We start from the raw sequence: 16,259 nt of genomic DNA, 5'->3' as shown, positions 1-16,259 counted from the left end.
TTTTTTATTGTGAAACATTGACATATACAGTTTGCCTTAATTATCACTTCCTTCCAAGTGTTGGTGTATCAAAGTTAACAAAAATGTATGAGTTATATATTGAAAATATGTGGAAACTAATGAACTCTCTTACTGTTTATAACCATATGGTACCCAGTTGTATAATGATGTTTACTATATTTACAGCCTCTTGATATTGCTCGTGTGTTAAGTGGTGGTTGCCAGGGCCTGTCCAAAAAGTACATGCATTGGCAAGAGGAGCTAATAGTAGGAGGCACCACAAAGAACAGCAGTGGGAAATTACACAGGTAAGCAATCAAATCTGAATAGAATAGAAATCAATTTGTACAATCCAGGTTATAGCTAATTCCAGTTACAGTCTGTAGCAACCAAGGCACAGAAATACACAGCATAGAGTGCAACTGAACCTGAGTACTCTGGTCTCAAAACCACAGTATGTGTTGTAAATATTCACGGAGCCATCATCTGGGATGGAGTAACTCTCCAATAGACTTTTTGTTAAGAATGAAAAGGACAGCTCTCTTAATAGTTCAAATTGTAGACTTTTTGTAGACCAGAGAGGTATTTTGTCTTAGGAAAAACATCCCTTTGCTTTTTTGTAAAGGCACAGTTATTTAAATGATCTTTTTTAAAATGTGGTCACATTTACTGTTATGTTTGGAGGTACATAGCCATATTTAAATGTATTTTTTTTAAGTGAATATATAATCTAAAGGAACACTCTTAGTTATGATCTTTTAGTCGGGATGGCTTAGACCACACAATGTGTTATATATAAACACTGAGCCATCATTTGGGGAGAAGAAACTTTCCCCGTAGACATTTTATTAAAACTGAAAAACGGAAAAGTCTATTAGCTCTATTCGTAGACTTCTGTAGACCAGGGAGGGAGGTGTTTTGTTTTGGAGGGTTGGGGGAATGGCATTTTCCACTTTGCCCTGCTTGAATCCCATCTTTTTGCATTTGGGTACCATTATCAGACCACCATTGACAGCAATCATGAAGTCCACATTTCTGGCTTCTTGCCTTGAGGACATTGCCTGTTAACAAACAGACCATGAGGGAAGTGAGCAAAGAAATGGAAAAAAAACATTAAATCCCCCTGCCCAAAAAAATGTTTCGTTTAAAAATATATTTTTTACAGTTTCCAACTGCATTTCAAGTGGTATTCAACTTTACTTTGTACAATACAGAACTAATTAATAATAAAATAGGAATCCTAATTTTCAATGCAAAAATGCTCTTTTTTTCTATTCTGCTTCTAAAAAAAAACTATGGACAGGCATATTGTATATTTATTCACAAATTCGCTTCAATAAGTGTTCCAGTATAATAAAAGTCAAGTTTTTAGAGGGTGAATAAAAAGTAGCTAAAAGATTTTGAGCTTTTCATTTATGACTTCGTAAACTGAATTCTCTTCCTGATCATGTTTATTTTTTCCCAACCCCCATCTCTCTGTGCCTCTGTTCAGTGCCCAGGCTTTCCAGACCATGTTTCAGTTAATGACCCCCAAGCAGATGTATGAGCACTTCAAGGATTATTACTACGTTTCGGATATCAACTGGAATCCGGACAAAGCTGCAGCCATTCTGGAGGCCTGGCAAAGGAAATATGTTGAGGTAAAATGCAAAGAGAAAGTAAATTAAAGTGCTTTTGTTTATATGGTGAGGCCTGTATGTTGGATCAGAACATAACTAAAATTTTAGGATCTAAGGAAAGAGGAAACAACCATAATATATATTAACTGTACAGCACAGTAGCCATTCATCTATTTGTGGGATCTTGCTGTATGCAGAATGACTGCTGTGTTAGCCTACATCACAACAGTCACTGCACTTCATAGTAGTATATTGTGTGTGAAGTGCTTTGAAACATTTCTTAGAGACATGATAAAGCGTTATGTACATGCAAGTTTTTCAGATCTTTTTACAAAACTGTCACTTGATGATGTAACTTACTCTAAATAAGTAAAATCCCATTTAGCATTGTAGGTTTTTGTGTGTTTGTTTTTCTTTTTAAATTATGAGTTGGAAATAAGTTGCATTTCAGTGTTTAGAAAACCTTACATATGTGTAATAGGAAGGATGTGTCTGTCAAATGGTCAATTTAGCCTCCAGATGTGGCTTCCTGCAGTGAAGCCTGCTTCTGTCTCTTTTTGCGTGCACAGTTTTCAAAAAAAATCTATGCTATGCAGTGCCTGATTTGAGATAAACCTGTTGGGATTCAGAATCATTGGTGTAGTTTTTTTGGAAAACTACCTGTGGAGATTTTAGTTTTAATATAAACAGACGATGTGTTAATATTTCAACCAAATTTACATTAATATTTGTTTTCACTGCATTTACAAACATGATATAGAAACAAACAAGGCCTACACTGAACTGAGCAACAGTCGCCCACTGTGATTGTTACTCTGTTTATTAAAAAAAAGGTGTCTGGAAAACATTAGCTAGGCACAGAATCTGCTCACAGCTGCAGTCCCATTGGTAGGGTCATGTGACATCATCTGGCATTTGTTTCCCGGGCAGTGACCTTTGTAAAGCAGCCTGTGACCCTGTTTGCTGGCCAGCCAATGAAGCATGAATGAGGAGCCCCGAAGAATTTTTTTGTTTGAGAGTGAAGAAGAACCTGATGAATTGCCTAAGCTGTGACTTTTACTGTCGGTGGTGGTGGTGGTGGGGGAAAACAAAGATTGTTTTGCATATAAGCAGAATAGGAGGTTCATTAAATGTCTGTAAATCAGAAATGCAGTTAAACTAAGGTGACAAGCATGAATTAGTTTCTCATTTTCTAATGTTACTGTGCATCTTAGGTGGAGTGTACCCACTTAAAATTACAGCATATGGAGGCTTTAAATCTTTAATACTAATTGATTAATTATTAACTGAGCTTTTTTTAGTGCTTTATTGCAACTGTTTCCAGAAAACTATAGAATTTGCATACAATTTTCACTGAAAATGCTTATCGGTAATCAAATTAATATCTCCTATTAAAGTTCTTTTTGTATTAACACTTTCTGCAGGTTGTCCATCAAAGTGTTGCACAGAATTCGACTCAGAAGGTTCTTTCATTCTCTACTACTACCCTTGAGGACATCCTCAAGTCATTTTCCAGTGTCAGTGTTATACGAGTGGCTGGTGGCTACCTTTTAATGGTATGTCATGCTGCGTACCTCAGATTATAACAATGGAAACAATAGCATCAATACTGCTTCACTATCAAAAATAATACTGGGGAAACTGCTAGATAAGAACTGGTTTGATCATGTTCTCATAAAATTGTCGCAATTTATGGGCATTCATATCCGTTTGAGTGGGATTAATGTATGAATTCATTGTGCTGTTTTATTTTGAGTTGTGTTTAAGTAATTCTTTGTTTGAAAAACATCAGGATGAATTAGATTTTAATGTTTGTCTTTTCCCTTGTTCTGCTCGCAGCTTGCTTATGCCTGTTTAACCATGCTACGGTGGGACTGCGCCAAGTCCCAGGGTGCCGTGGGGCTGGCAGGTGTCTTGTTGGTTGCATTGTCAGTGGCTGCAGGATTGGGCCTGTGTTCTTTGATTGGAATTTCCTTTAATGCTGCAACAACTCAGGTACAATATAAAGTTAATAAATTTGTACCAAAATAAAAGTTATCTTTTCAGTCATAAAACTATTTAAGTAATGTTATGTGTTATAACATCCATTAGAAGTGAAGTAACTTGTCCCATGGATTACTGTTGTTTTGTTTTAAAGATTAATTCATAAATAACATGGTAATGGTTTCTCCATCAAACCCTATGAGTAATCAATTTACAGCGTAAAGCAGATGGGGTAGATTTTTACTTTTGGGTGGTCAACCAGTGGAGCTCGCCGGTTTTGGGCCCTAGGAATGGCGGCCGGCTGGGATTCCAGCTGCAGGTAGGTCCTAGAAGGGGGTGAGGCCAAGGTGGGTCTGCCCACGCACGCTCCAACCAGTTCAATCCTAAAATGGCAATCCAGGACCTACGTACACCATAGGACCCCGATTTGCCTATTAAAGGGGGTCTATTGCCTGAAACGGGCAGGCGCTCCAGCCGCCCAGCGGTAGGTCCCTGTGAAAGTGGCAGCGGGCGGTTCGTCAGGGTTAACGGGGCAGTAAGTCTACCAATACCATTTTAAGGCCGATACTGCCCTGATAACGTCAATTTTGGCGACCCAATGTCTTTTTTCCTTTCCCTCCCTCAGTAAAGTCAACTACTGGAATCCCATTGGAGTATTCCAAATTATTATCACTGGAGACAATGCATTCATTTTGAGGCTTGACTGATTAGGAGACACTGCTGAGTTTTTGATTTTCTAATGTTTAGCAAAAAACTTGGCAGATACTGAGAAAAAATCTTTTTAAAAAGCTGCCCTGAAAATGTCACCAATGCTAAGAGGTGGATGTGACCCAAGATGTCAGCAGAACACATTTATTGCAATATTTCACTCAGCAGTTGGATTACTTGAACAGCTCCTTGGAGAAACTTAAAATGCAATCACTTAAAGAATAATTTTTCAGGAAAAGGAATTAAGTGGGATGATTTCAGAGGTTAGTACTTAATGTTCATAGTACTTGCTCTTTGAGTAACCTTATCCTGAACAAAATTCATATATCTTTTTAATTTCCATACCTGAGCTCTAATTCAAAACTGTCAGAATTAAAAACAAATAAACTTGTGTTTTCAAAATCACCTGGTTCCCAAGAAGTGTCAAAGTAACATTTTCCTATTCACAATATCGCTGTTTTCTCTCTTCTTAGACACTTTGAATGCTAAACTGAAAAAATGTTTAAACTGACGCTTGTTTAACTTGAATTCCAAGATAGCAGCATCCACAAGCCAGATCCCAGCATTTATACTAGCAAATCAGGCACCCTTATTCCGGGAGCAGGATAGTAGACCTAATTTTTGATGGGCCTAGGATTGTACCACCAGAGTAGGGGAGCCAGATCTACTAGTGTAAATGCCACAAGCCATATCATGGACGCCAATCTCCCTAAATCAGACCTGAACAAGTGCCAGTATAACCACGGCTCAAAAGAAAATTGTATAAAGTTGATTTCCAACACTGACTTCAGATTAGACCCTTAAATTGAGTCGGTCATGGACTACGACTACTTTTGATCCTGTAGCAGTATTTCGATTATTACTGGAGCAGTCCAAGGAGTATTGTTGTAGGTTTGCTAGAACTAGTGACCCTGAACTACTATTGCCAAGGCAAAGTATTTTGTTTCATCAGTAACTATGGTAGTAAAATATTTTTACATCACAATCTTCAAATTGCATTGGACATTTTGACGTCATTACATATTGTTCATTGAACTATATAGCACTGGCAGTTCAGTCGCTGACTCGAGACTTAATCCTCATGCAAGTTAGCTCCAAATTTGAAATATAAACACAAAATTTAATTTCCTGATCTTAAACAAGCCAAGAAAGGTACAGACGTGTCATTGAAGACTAAAACGGGAATAATAATGCTAATGAAATAAACGGCCTCAATGTTATATGCATATTATTGAGTTTAATGTCACTACTACTACAGCAACAACAACTTTCATTTATATAGCACCTTTAACGTAGAAAAATGTCTCAAAGCACTTATTCTTAATACTTAAATATTAAGGAACCCCAGCGGATCTCCGGACCGAAGGCTAGAAAATGGGGTGGAACCTGGTTCGTCTGAGATTCCGTCCCATATTTCAGGTATGGGAGGCTGTGGGAAAATCTTCAATCCACCCCCCCCCCCCCCCCCCCCCCCAATCATGTCAAAGGGGCATGTCTGGGAGAGTTCCTGGGCTACCTCGAAAATATTATCCAGTATGCCCTTATAAGGCCTCAGCAGAACTCTTGCTAACTAAGAGGTGGTGTGAGCTTTTGAGGCCTTCAAAAAGGTACCAAACCTTTACCAAGTAACGGTACTCAAATTTTAATTCAAGGGCTCCTTTAGAGGTCAAGAGCTTTAAATGATTTTTTAATCTTTGGCCCCTGTGAGGACCTCAGACATACCCTAGCAGAGTGTCTTTTGGCCAATCTGATGCCAGATCAGGATGGGCTCTACTGATGCGCTCTTCGGGTGCCAGTGGCCTGCCCCGTCTATGCAGATGGCCTTGTCCCTGCAATTTGGGATGGGGTCTAGGCCTCTGGGCATTGGCACACTTACAGCCTGCTGTACTGCACTTCTGCCAGTGGAGCAGGCCAATCAAAGTTTTGTCCCTTGAGGTCTTTCTTGGATTTTGTACAGAATTAAGCATTACAAGCACTTCATGGAATGAAATGCGCATGAGAAGTATTCTGTGGCAATTGTTTATTCAGTTCACTGATATAGCACCAGTGATATTAGTTACTTCATCAGCAATTACATTAATAATATTTTTAATTCAACACCTGAGATACTTAATTGCTGAATTTAGATTGTATTGTGTGCCTTTCTCTGCAGGTTTTGCCTTTTCTTGCTCTTGGTGTCGGAGTGGACGATGTCTTCCTTTTGGCACATGCATTCAGTGAAACAGGACATAATAAAAGAATTCCATTTGAGGTAAGAATACGAACTGCATTTAAGGGAAGCTGGTAAATGATCTTTTTGCATTCTGTTTTCTTCTTTTCCTGTATTAGTGTCCATCGGGTAACACATTTGACCATATTTCAGAGCAGGTGTCATATTTTTCTAACTAGATTTATTTGCAACTGGAGATGGGGGAGTACCTTGAATAGAAAGTACTCGCTTAGACTTTAATTGGCCTTTAACAAAGCTCATGTCTATGTCTGTAACCTAGGTGTGGGCTAATGGAGCTCAATGACAAAGTGGCAGACTAAAAGAAACCTGTATTTGCTTGGCTTCCTTACCCACACCCACCCCCCCTTACCCCCCTCACTCCCCCCACCCCCAACACACACTGACTCCTCAGTTCCCAGTGTCTTTGTTAGCAAGCTTAAAGCATTTTGACTGTCTCATTCTGCTGTAGCTTTTATGTGGTTTAAATCGAAAAGTAAACAGTTCCTTTGGTAGAAAAACATTATCCCTTTGGTTTTGAATGACAGACTAGCTCAATGTGTGGTCCAGCATTTTATTGCTGCACCCTTTTTTTTAAGAAAGGAGTGTCACTCTGTGTTTGTAGCCCTGCAGATATGCCATCAGCTGAGATATGAGGATAATGCAGGAATAGTTGTATCTATAAAAGGGATTGTTTAGCTTTGATGAAAAAATGCCTACTATTCTTCTCCAGCACAATAGGTTTGGGTGCATTTTGTGAAGGGAAGATTTAACATATGATTAGATCATCCAAAGAAGTTAACTTTTTTCATACTGTGGAGGGAGGTGGAGGCTGTTGTTCTGCATGCATAGAGTTTCTGGCATAATGAAGAGCTTACGACTTTCCTTCATACACAATTTGCTGTCATTTTTGTAAGTTATCATTCCATAAAACCTTTTTAAAAGCCCAATTGCAGTTTTCAGTGCAGAATACTTATTTTTGGTACGGCAATGTTGCCATAGCCTTTAGAGGGTTAACAGGAATAGTATCTCCACTCAGGAAAAAAACAGATTTGCAGTTCCAAAGTTAGAAAGTTGATTGTAATTGGTGTAGTATTTGTGTAATGTTGGCTATGCCCGTAGCCAAGATGGTAATCTAAACTGCTTTCATTCACTAATGTTACTTTTTATGAACAGTTTGCTTTATCCATGTATTTAGAAAAAGTGTTTTTGTTTAACTTTTTCTACCATCTTATGGGAATAACCATCATAAATCTTGTTTTGATATTCTTCCACCTATTATGTCCCCCACAGGACCGAACCGGAGAATGTCTAAAGAGAACTGGAGCAAGTGTGGCCCTTACCTCCATCAGCAACGTGACTGCCTTCTTCATGGCTGCTTTAATACCTATTCCTGCCCTACGAGCATTTTCCTTACAAGTATGTGAAACAATACCATTCAGTCCATTTTTTTGAAAGTCATATATGTCCCTATTATCGCTAGTGAATGAGCTATGTGTTAAATTGTCTTAAAACAATGTGCTGTCCCTGAAATTGTGTAAACAAATGAATTGTGATTTAATAAAGCAACAATGTGCATGCAATTCAGTGGGTCTTACTGTTTTATCAGTACTGTTCTTATAATAAGATGAGAACCAGTAGTTATCTTTTAATGGGTGATTGAAGAAATATAGCTGAAGTACACAACCTTGTCAATGAGCTGTCACTAGGCAGAATGCCAGAGGTGCCTTTCCTCAGCAGCTTACTGTGGCAGTCTTGCTGTTGGAGAAAAATACTTCTGGTACATTTCCACAATTGTCATGAAACTATGGTAACCCTTTGCAGTTTGAAGGTGGTCAGTGTTTAATGCCATTTATAATGGTGCATTGTTTGCCAGAACTATAAACACTGGGACTGAAATTCCTTGTGAAATTATTTAATGGTTTGAGGCTGTATGTACATGAGGCTGCAGTCACTTTTATTGCTATGTAGCTAGGTTAAAATGAATTCTGCTGTTAAAATTATAATCTAGTAGTATCTCTCTAGACAGTCTAAAGTGAACTTCCTTCTCCATGTATCTGGAGAAGAATTATTTTTCTAAAATAACCTGACTGCTAAATAAAGCATCCTGGATCAAGTCCAGTCAAGTAGCTCAATTAATTGACACTGATCCTAGCTAAAAACCCACATTGTAAATGTGTGCAAGAACTGCATGTGATAATAAATAAATCATTTTTGGTTTCAAGTAGTTTTTTTGCAAAGCCAAAAGCATCAAAAGGTAGGTGCTGCAGGCTAGCCGATATAGGTGAAATCAAGGAGTATCCTATTCATTTTCAGATTGCTTACTGGAAGCATAATTGTTTCAGCTTAACATGGATACAATTTATGAGGTCAGCTAACCTCTTTGCAGTGCAGATAAACTGTACTATTTCAGTAGAGTAATTTTGCTTTTTGTAACCTGTGTCTCCACTCATTTTTCATGCTGCTTGACCTGTAACCTCCCCAGCAGAAGTGAAGGGTTGTAATTTTTCTTGATAATAATTCCAGCAGCTAGATGGACCATAAAGACAGTACTTTGAAACTAGAAGTGACAATTTGGTTACAGTAATAGTTGTTATAAATGGAGAGGGTGAGAAAAGTTTGAAGAACGTTTTTTAAACACTTTCATAAAAGGAGGTGTAAAGTAGATTGTACAGAAGAAAATGCTCACTCTTCCAGCTGCCTTGATGATATAAGTTTGAGTTCCCAAAATACCTGTTCAAATCAATTTGACTGGCTTGCCAAGCAGAAGTTTAGCACTGAATATAACTTTAAATAAAAAGAGACATCTCCTTGTTTTTTCATTTTGATTTAACTTTTTTCTCTATGATTTAAAAAAATAATTCTAGTTGATTTATGTGTTCAAAAAGGGAGTTGGCTTTGACCTTTACCTTAAGACAGTGTGAGATAATTATCAAAGCGTTCATGTCTTTTGAGGCCCAGTATCTGTAAAGCAATCCAGCCACTGAGGGAGAATAAATGGTTTCCTGATTAGCTTTTGCAAATGCAGTCTGCTTTCAGTCTTGCATGTCAATGGTTTCTTCTTTCCTTTTTTCCTGTTATTTTGCCTGGAATGTTTGGCATAGTTTTCTCCTCCTGAATTGTTGGTCGAGTAACAAATCTAGGTTTGATCAGATTTTGGTGTCACAGTTGACAAACAGTGTGGTAGTGTATATTAAGGTAATCAGATCTAAGTTGGTAATTTTGTGGAACTTGCACTGGCCTGTAAAGATGAATGGATGAAGCACTTTTAAATACGTTAATATATATTTTTATATACATATTATAGTATGAATAGGTTTCATTGGAAACAACGTTACAGTGTATTGAAGAGGGGGAAAAAGTCCTTGGCACAGTAGTGGCAGATTGAATAAGTGCAGTGAATGGCCTACATAGCCCCCCTTCCCCAATTCCTTAACCTTTGTGGACCCCTGCCTTCGATGTATGACAAATAGAATTGCACTCTGAAGAAAAGCAGTTGCAGCAGTTTAGAACTGGGTATTGAAAAGGACAACAAAGGGAGGATCTAGCAGAGTTGCAAGCAGGCAGAAGTAAGGTGGGAACTGTGGATGACAGGCCTCATCATCTGCTCATCACCTCTGGCTATGCAGTACACCCATACTCTCTGGGTGGTCTACCAGGAATGGCAGATACACCATGTACCTTGGACTGGGCCCCTACCAACCAGTCATGCTGGCTTCTCTTTGTGCACCTCATGCACAGGCTTTCATTCTTTTTAACCTTAGAATGAAGTAACCAGTTTCCCTATGAACAGCTTATTGATGATGCATGTTTGAATTGTTTGATTTATTTGATTTCTAAAAAAAGTGAGAATAGATGCTGTGCTTGAAACCACACAGGCATCAATCTACCCTGTCCTTAAAGCTTATTCCCTCTCACTTTCCGAGTTGGTGTGTTCATTCAGAAAACACTTTTGAAGGATTTTACTCTGTACAATTATTTTTCTTTTGAATTAGCACTGCAAAACATCATTGTCACAAAATCAAAAAAAAACTTTAAAATTCAAGAATTTTGCTGGAGCAACAGAGACTTGATTCATTATAATTAACATTTGGAGTTGATATGTACCTCTGCCTTTTTTAATACATTTAGAAGAAACACAGTTTTATACTTAAGCCATGACAAACACTCAGTAAAATCTTGCAAATACAATTTTGAGAATTATTTTAGGTAGCCTGTACAGTGAGCAAAGAAAAAGTAATTATCGCAGATTTCCAGAGACAGTGTTGCTGTTTTCACCAGTGCTAGCCTTTAACTGCTGTCCTCATTGTTTAGTTGTGGTGCAATGCACATTACTACATGGAATGTTGATCCCAGTCTTTGTTCTTTTTGATAAATGCTGTATAAGTTACATATGGTGAGGGGTACAATGATTTGGGAGAGGCACACTAAATGTGTGAGCAATACCTGGCAAAACAAAGGCGATACTTCACCATTCTGAAAAACAAAATAGAACAGAGATTCTTAATAAAACTTTTTTTGGAAAATTGACAATTGTGTTTTACTTACATACAAGATAGCATTCAGTACTTTTGTGTAAAAGAAACTAAAAATCTTTCAAAAAGGGCTGTGATTTTACATTATTTGTTTGTTAATTTGTGTTAAGTAATTGTTAGAATTGCCCCTGAAAGGGTAATATAAACATTTATTCCTCAAATTATTAAAGATAAATGTTCAAAATTTTGACGCTGTGATTACTCAATACGTGTTACGTATGTGTCCAGATACTTTCACCAAGTGTCTGCAGTTTACTATGTCACTGTGTTTTCTCAAATGGGCTGTCTTTCATTTTCGTTTCCAGGCTGCTGTTGTTGTGGTATTTAACTTTGCCATGGTTCTGCTCATCTTCCCTGCTATTCTCAGCATGGACCTCTACCGCAGGGAGGACAGGAGGCTCGACATCCTCTGCTGTTTTACAAGGTATGGGCCAACTGAAAAGCTGACTTTTGTAAGTTTCCTAAAGGTTATGTGGTATGTGAATAAAAGACCCCACAGCTTTGCGGCACTGCTTTTTTTGAGAAGTTGGATAAGAATGAGTTTTATGGCTCTTCTTGACTGGATAATTTACTAGAAGCAGAATTGTTTGAAGAGCAATAAACTCTCTTGGCCCTTGAAAAAGTAAAAGATAAATCAGAAAGTTATGGTCTGTAGGAGAGAATTACAGATTTTCCCATGGATTTTAGTAGCACTGATTAATTCCATTCATATTTAAATGTTTAAAGTTGTCATCCTATTTTACAAAACATTTGTTTAATAATACTGATCTGAAAAGTTTCTAGGACTATTGACACTGAAGGAAAAAAAATCGGTAATGTCAGAAATTCAGAATAATAACTAAAATTTTAGTAATGCAGTTGGTCTTAGTTGCAACAGGCAGGACAGCATGGTGTACAGTGTGCAGGTGGACAGATACAGTGCAGTAGATAGTGAATCTTCACATACTAGATTATGGATGACCCAGGGTCTAGTTTTGGTGAGTGGTATTGGTTTTTAGGTGTACTGCAATAATGTCTACTGCAATAATGCCGATGGCTATCAACTCTTTTTTGGCTGCCTCACTGTAGCTTTGTCACCTTCCACAGGCTGGTAGATTACTGTACGCCTCTCTCACATTGTTCCTGGGCTATAAAGGGGAGGAAATAGTGGAGGCTCTGAGCATCATTTTCCAAGCTTCACTGGATACAGGCGTGGTGCCGGAGGATTGGCAGACTGCTAACGTTGTACTGTTGTTTAAAAAGGGAGCGAGGGATAGACTGAGTAATTACAGGCCAGTCAGTCTAACATCGGTGATGGGCAAATTATTGGAATCAATTCTGAGGGACAGAATAAACCATCACTTAGAAAGGCACGGAGTAATCAAGGACAGTCAGCATGGATTTGTTACAGGAAGGTCGGGTCTGACTAACTTGATTGAATTTTTTCAGGAGGTAACAAGGAGGGTTGATGAGGTAGTGCATTTGATGTAGGATTTTAGCAAGGCTTTTGACAAGGTCCCACATGGCAGACTGGTCAAAAAAGTACAAGCCCATGGGATCCAAGGCAAAATGGCAAGTTGGCTCAGTGACAGGAAGCAATGGTTAATGGTCAACGGGTGTTTTTGTGATTGGAAGGATGTTTCCAGTGGGGTTCCGTAGGGCTCAGTACTAGGTCCCTTGCTTTTTGTGGTATATATTAATGATTTGGACTTAAATGTAGGTGGCATCATAAAGAAGTTTGCAGATGATACAAAAATTGGCCATGTGGTAATAATGAGGAGGAAAGCTGGAGACTGCAGGAAGATATCAATGGACTGGTCAGGTGGGCAGAAAAGTGCTAATTGGAATTCAATCAGGAGAAATATGAGGTAATGCATTTGGGGAGGGCAAAGAAGGCAAGGGAATACACAATAAATAGGAGGATACTGAGAGGTGTAGAGGAAGTGAGGGACCTTGGAGTGCATGTTCACAGATCCCTGAAGGTAGCAGGACAGGTAGATAAGGTGGTTAAAAGGGATGTGGAATACTTTTCCTTTATTAGCCAAGGCATTGAATTTAAGAGCAGGGAGGTTATGCTAGAACTGTATAAAACACTAGTTAGGCCACAGTTGGAGTAATGCGTACAGTTCATGTCACCACATTACAGGAAAGATGTGACTGCACTAGAGAGGGTACAGAGGAGATTTATGAGGATGTTGCCAAGACTGGAGAATTTTAGCTATGAGGAAAGATTGGATAGGCTGCGGTTGTTTTCCTTGGAACAGAGGAGGCTGTGGGGTGACTTAATTGAGGTGTACAAAACTATGAGGGGCCTAGATAGAGTGGATAGGAAGGACCTATTTCCCTTAGCAGAAAGGTCAATAACCAGGGGGCATAGACTTAAAGTGATTGGTAGAAAGATTAGAGGGGAGCTGAGGAAAATTTTTTTCACCCAGAGGGTGGTATAGGTCTGGAACTCACTGCCTGAAAGGATGGTAGAGGCAGAAACCCTCAACTAATTTAAAAAGCACCTGGATGTGCACCTAAAGTGCCGTATCCTGCATGGCTACGGACCAAGTGCTGGAAAGTGGGATTAGGCTGGGTGGCTCATTTTTGGCCAGCACGGACATGATGGGCCAAATGGCCTCCTTCTGTGCTGTAAATTTTCTATGATTCTACGTTGCTGGACTGCAATAGGTCAAAAAAGTCCGGATTTTGGAGAATTTTTCTTGGTTCTGTGCATTATATTTCCAACTGGGCTATTTCTTATTAGCATCACAGCCCACAATGACCGCTTCAGTGAGTTTCATGTCAGGATTAGGATAAAACACAGGAATTTGTCCTTGTCCTGTTCCATTGGTACCTGTGGAAAAGTCCAGAATGCAGTCTTCTAGGCCTGACTTGGTTGCGTATTCTTGAATTCCATGCAGGATGAAAGAAGTATACGATGTATACTCAGAGGGTTAAAGAGAGTGTGAACTTTGCATTGCCTTCACATGAATGTTTCTTCTCTTTCTTTCAGTCCTTGTGCCAACCGAGTGATTCAGATTGAGCCACAAGCATACAGAGATACCAATGACAACCATCCTTGCCAACCACCGCCACCACCTTACATCAATCAAAATTTTACCCATGAGACCCAAATTACCATGCAGTCTACAGTCCAGTTGCGCACAGAATACGATCCACACACCCAGGCATATTATACAACTGCTGAGCCCCGCTCTGAGATATCTGTTCAGCCAGTCACTCCAACCACGCAGGATTCAATTAGCACTCAGAGCCCAGAGACTGCCAGCTCAACACGGGATCTTCTCTCCCAGTTTACAGACCCCAATAGTAACTGTGTAGATCCACCCTGCACTAAATGGACTCTCTCTTCTTTTGCCGAGAAGCATTATGCGCCACTGTTGCTAAAGCCGACAACAAAGGTGAGTACTAGATTCAAACTCCTTTACCTTGTTTACTGTTGGCTGGAGTAATATTTAAAGCAATGTCGGAACAAAGTATTTGCATTCATCCTGTTGGGAAGATGTAGGGGGTAATTTTCAATTTCGTAGCCTTGGCAGTAACCTGGTGGAGTGGATCGTCCAACCTTTATAGAACCTGCCCGATTTTCATTCCAATCAAAATTGGGTGGGCTCTACTATTGCTTTGGGGACATAATAACAAAATTTGCAGACAACACAAAAATCGGGATCATATTTAATTGTGAATAGGGCTGTAAGCAACTTCAGTAAGACATAAACAAATTAATAGATTGGACAGATGGATGTCAGATGAAATATAATGCAGTGAAATGTTAGATGATACAATTTGATAGGAATAAGAGGGGGAAATATACATTAAATGGTAACATTTTAAAAGGAATAGAAGAGCAGAGAGATCTAGGGGTTCAGATACACAAATCTTTAAAGTGGGAGGACATGTTGATAAAGCAAATGGAACCCTAGATTTTATAAAGAGGGGCATAGAGTACAAAGCAAAAAGTTAATGTTAAACCTATACAAATCATTGGTTAGGCTGCAGTTAGAATACAGGCCTTGAAATTTATAATGGTTCTGCCAATCTACCAGTGAAACAGTATAAATGGCGGGAGATGAGGACAACCTCTGTGGACATTCAGGGCCATTGTGTCCAGTTCAGGGCGCCTTACTTTAGGAAGGAGGTCAAGGCCATGCGGAGGGGTGCAGAAGAGATTCACTAAGAGGATGCCAGGGATGACGGGCTTTAGTTATGAGGGGAGACTAGAGAAACTCAAGTTTGCTTCATTAAAACAAAGAGGGTTTAGAGGAAATCTGATCAAAGTGTTCAAAATCCGGAAGGGTTTTGATAGGTAAATAGGGAAAAAACAATTCCACTGGTTTTTGAGTCACTAACTAATGTGTATAAATTTAACATCATTGCCAAAAGAATAAAGGGAGAGGTTAGGATAATTTTTTTACACAGTAAGTGTAATGCCCTACCAGAAACTGTGATAGAAGCAGAATCCATATTAGCTTTTAAAAGGGAAGTGGATAAATATTTGAAAAAGAAAAATTTAGCAGTGTATGAGGAAAGGGCACGGGATTTGGACTAACTGGACGGTTCTTTCAGAAAGCTGGCACAGGTGTGATAGGCCAAGCGACTTCCTTCTGTGCCATAAAGTTCTATATGTGTAATAAAATGTTGAGTGGGTCACAACATTCCATTTCCAAATGCATTGAAAACTCCAATGATAGGCTCTGTCTATAGCAAAATTAATTTTAAAAGTGTCAACATGTACGTGCAGCACCAGTTATACCTATAGGTTGTGACACGATCTATACAATGTTAAAAGACCTGTCATGATAACATCAGCTGCAAGTACCCTTACAGTATTGTGTTTTTCTTTGTAGTAAACCTTCATTTGTACCTTACCGAAAGGAATTTAATTTGGAGCTGTAATTATTTTGAACAGTCAATAAAAGTGAATGTAAAAATGTCACCACTTCAGTTGAAAAGTTGATGAAGCACAGCCATCTGTAAATGGCCTTTCTCCACCCTCCCTTCCCTCCTCCCCCCTCTCCGCTTCTTACCTCATCCCTCGTCTTTCCCATTTCACCTCGCCTCTTCTGTTCCCTTCCCCCACCACTAACCCCAGCCTCACTTTTGATTCACCCCCATCCTCTCGCCCTGTTTGATCTGAATACTGTACTTGTTCTTGACTTCATGTGTGTAATGTTACAGGGGATCTACCTTTTATTTCCTATATACAACATATCTCTGAAA

At 39.0% G+C, this 16,259-nt stretch overlaps 1 protein-coding gene across 1 annotated transcript in view; it reads left to right on the top strand.

The window, feature by feature from the left end:
- Positions 1 to 16,259, top strand: part of ptch1 (patched 1) — a 67,520-nt gene that overhangs the window by 25,893 nt on the left and 25,368 nt on the right. The window contains exons 7-14 of the mRNA XM_067983194.1: positions 187 to 308; positions 1,493 to 1,640; positions 3,044 to 3,175; positions 3,459 to 3,614; positions 6,463 to 6,561; positions 7,810 to 7,935; positions 11,357 to 11,475; positions 14,032 to 14,440. Coding sequence (XP_067839295.1) covers positions 187 to 308; positions 1,493 to 1,640; positions 3,044 to 3,175; positions 3,459 to 3,614; positions 6,463 to 6,561; positions 7,810 to 7,935; positions 11,357 to 11,475; positions 14,032 to 14,440 — 1,311 coding nt within the window. The remainder of the gene's footprint in view (positions 1 to 186; positions 309 to 1,492; positions 1,641 to 3,043; positions 3,176 to 3,458; positions 3,615 to 6,462; positions 6,562 to 7,809; positions 7,936 to 11,356; positions 11,476 to 14,031; positions 14,441 to 16,259) is intronic.

This window comes from Heptranchias perlo, chromosome 4, assembly GCF_035084215.1.
Source record: "Heptranchias perlo isolate sHepPer1 chromosome 4, sHepPer1.hap1, whole genome shotgun sequence".
Classification (NCBI taxonomy): domain Eukaryota; kingdom Metazoa; phylum Chordata; class Chondrichthyes; order Hexanchiformes; family Hexanchidae; genus Heptranchias; species Heptranchias perlo.
The sequence above is the reverse complement of the archived record's forward strand: the minus strand, read 5'-3'. Positions and strand labels throughout refer to the sequence as shown.